Below are 1,895 nucleotides of genomic sequence, written 5' to 3'. Positions count from 1 at the left end.
CTGAAAATGCAGACAGTGACATCAGATGTATAGTGTGGGGCCAGATTGGCATGGCATGTGTGGGGTGGACATGCTATAAATTATGATGAGCCCATGACACCACCAGAGCATGGAGAGGGCTATATTATAGGGTTTTTTTGGGGGGGAGGGCATGGAGTGAGTGTGAGGGGGGTTTCATTTCCTCCTTTTCTGGTGTAGAATTGTATTGGGGTGGTGAGCTAGGAGAGTAAAGGGCTATGGGTTTTTTGCCTGGGGGGGGCATGGAGACTGAGAAGAGGGGGGGGGCATGTGCTGTGCTGGGTGTGTGGAGTCATGGACTGACTATGAGGGGGGGCATGGGCTGTACTGGCTGTGGGGGTGGCTGCATTCACTCTCTGAGGATTCATCTTGGCCTAGGGGCAGCCTTGTCCGGTGTGTGTTAGGGTGAGGGATGTATGTGGGGGAGGGGGCACTGCTGTATGAGTGTTGAGCAGTGAATAGGTGGGGGGTGATGGTTGTGGTGAGCAGTGGTGATGATGGTGATGGTGGTGGTGGTAGTGGTGGTGGTGCTGATGGTGGGGATGGTGGTGGTGGTGGTGATGGTGGTAGTTGGAGTTATGATGATGGTGGTGGTGATGGTGGTGGTGGTGGTGATGGTGGTGGTGGTGGTGGTGGTGGTGGGGGTGGTGATGGTGGTGGTGGTGATGGTGATGGTGGTGGTGGTGGTGGTGGTGCTGCTGGTGATGGTGGTGATGGTGGTGGGGATGGTGGTGGTGGTGCTGATGGTGGTGGTGGTAGTTGGAGTTATGATGATGGTGGGGTGGGATGGTGATGGTGGTGGTGGTGGTGGTGGTGATGGTGATGATGGTGGTGGTGGTGATGGTGATGGTGGTGGTGGTGGTGGTGGTGGTGGTGATGATGGTGGTGGTGGTGATGGTGGAGGTGATGGTGATGATGGTTGTGATGGTGATGGTGGGGGTGATGATGGTGGTGGTGGTGGTGATGGTGGTGGTGATTGTGGTGGTGATGGTGTTGATGGCAGCGGTGGTGGTGGTGGTGATGATGGTGGTGATGATGATGGTGGTGGTGATGGTGATGGTGATGATGCTGATGGTGGTGGGGATGGTGGTAGTGATTGTGATGGTGGTGGTGGTGATGTGGGGTTGGTGATGGTGGTGGTGGTGATGGTGGTGGTAGTGGTGTGGACACATGCACCCATACATAAAGAAAGAGAGAGGAGGGAGAGAGACTTTTTGAGGTCCTTCTTGGTTTTAATAGGAGAGAGAGAGAGAGAGAGAGAGAGAGAGAGAGAGAGAGAGAGAGAGAGAGAGAGAGAGAGAGAGAGAGAGAGAGAGAGAGAGGTTTTGTTCAGATGATCTTGATTTGAAAAGATACAAATGAATATTTGTTTTTTTATATACATTTTACATGTAATTCGCTTCCGTTGATGAATATGTTATTGTGCTATTATGTGACTGTAGTTGTGAATTGATTGTAAATATTTTGTTTTTAAATCAGTGATGAGCAACCTGGATTCACAAGTTCACACTCTGGTGCCACATATTCCAAATTACCTGATTTTACAACATTTAGCATTGGATTATAACTAACTAGAAAAGTGCTCCGAGGTCACATACCTCCGCCAGGGCATGGCATAATTAGATAATGGACAAAAATAATCACTTTGCCAATATGAACGACTATATTCCTGTCAGAAGTTTCAAAATGACACATTCATGTCAATTCAGTCATTTGCAAAATCTGCCTGCTTAGAAAGCTTGTGATCACGCGCTGATAGAACTGTAGCCTAATTAATGAAGGTAATGTAATGATTTTGACCAACAAAACTGAAACAACTACAGAAGGGTAAGGCCTTTTTTTGCCTACGATGGTATATGCATCATTCTCATGGGCCA

The 1,895-nt window shown here is 48.9% G+C and overlaps 1 protein-coding gene across 1 annotated transcript; it reads right to left on the bottom strand.

Moving 5' to 3' along the window:
- Window positions 1-582: 582 nt before the first annotated feature.
- On the bottom strand, window positions 583-886 carry LOC134464362 (uncharacterized proline-rich protein-like; the record flags this gene model as incomplete). Its single annotated transcript, XM_063217824.1, is given in 2 exon segments — window positions 583-624; window positions 785-886. Coding segments are annotated over 2 exon segments (144 nt in total), but the record flags the coding sequence as incomplete, so codon positions are not given.
- Window positions 887-1,895: the final 1,009 nt, after the last annotated feature.

Source organism: Engraulis encrasicolus, chromosome 15 (assembly GCF_034702125.1).
Source record: "Engraulis encrasicolus isolate BLACKSEA-1 chromosome 15, IST_EnEncr_1.0, whole genome shotgun sequence".
NCBI lineage: Eukaryota > Metazoa > Chordata > Actinopteri > Clupeiformes > Engraulidae > Engraulis > Engraulis encrasicolus.
The sequence above is the reverse complement of the archived record's forward strand: the minus strand, read 5'-3'. Positions and strand labels throughout refer to the sequence as shown.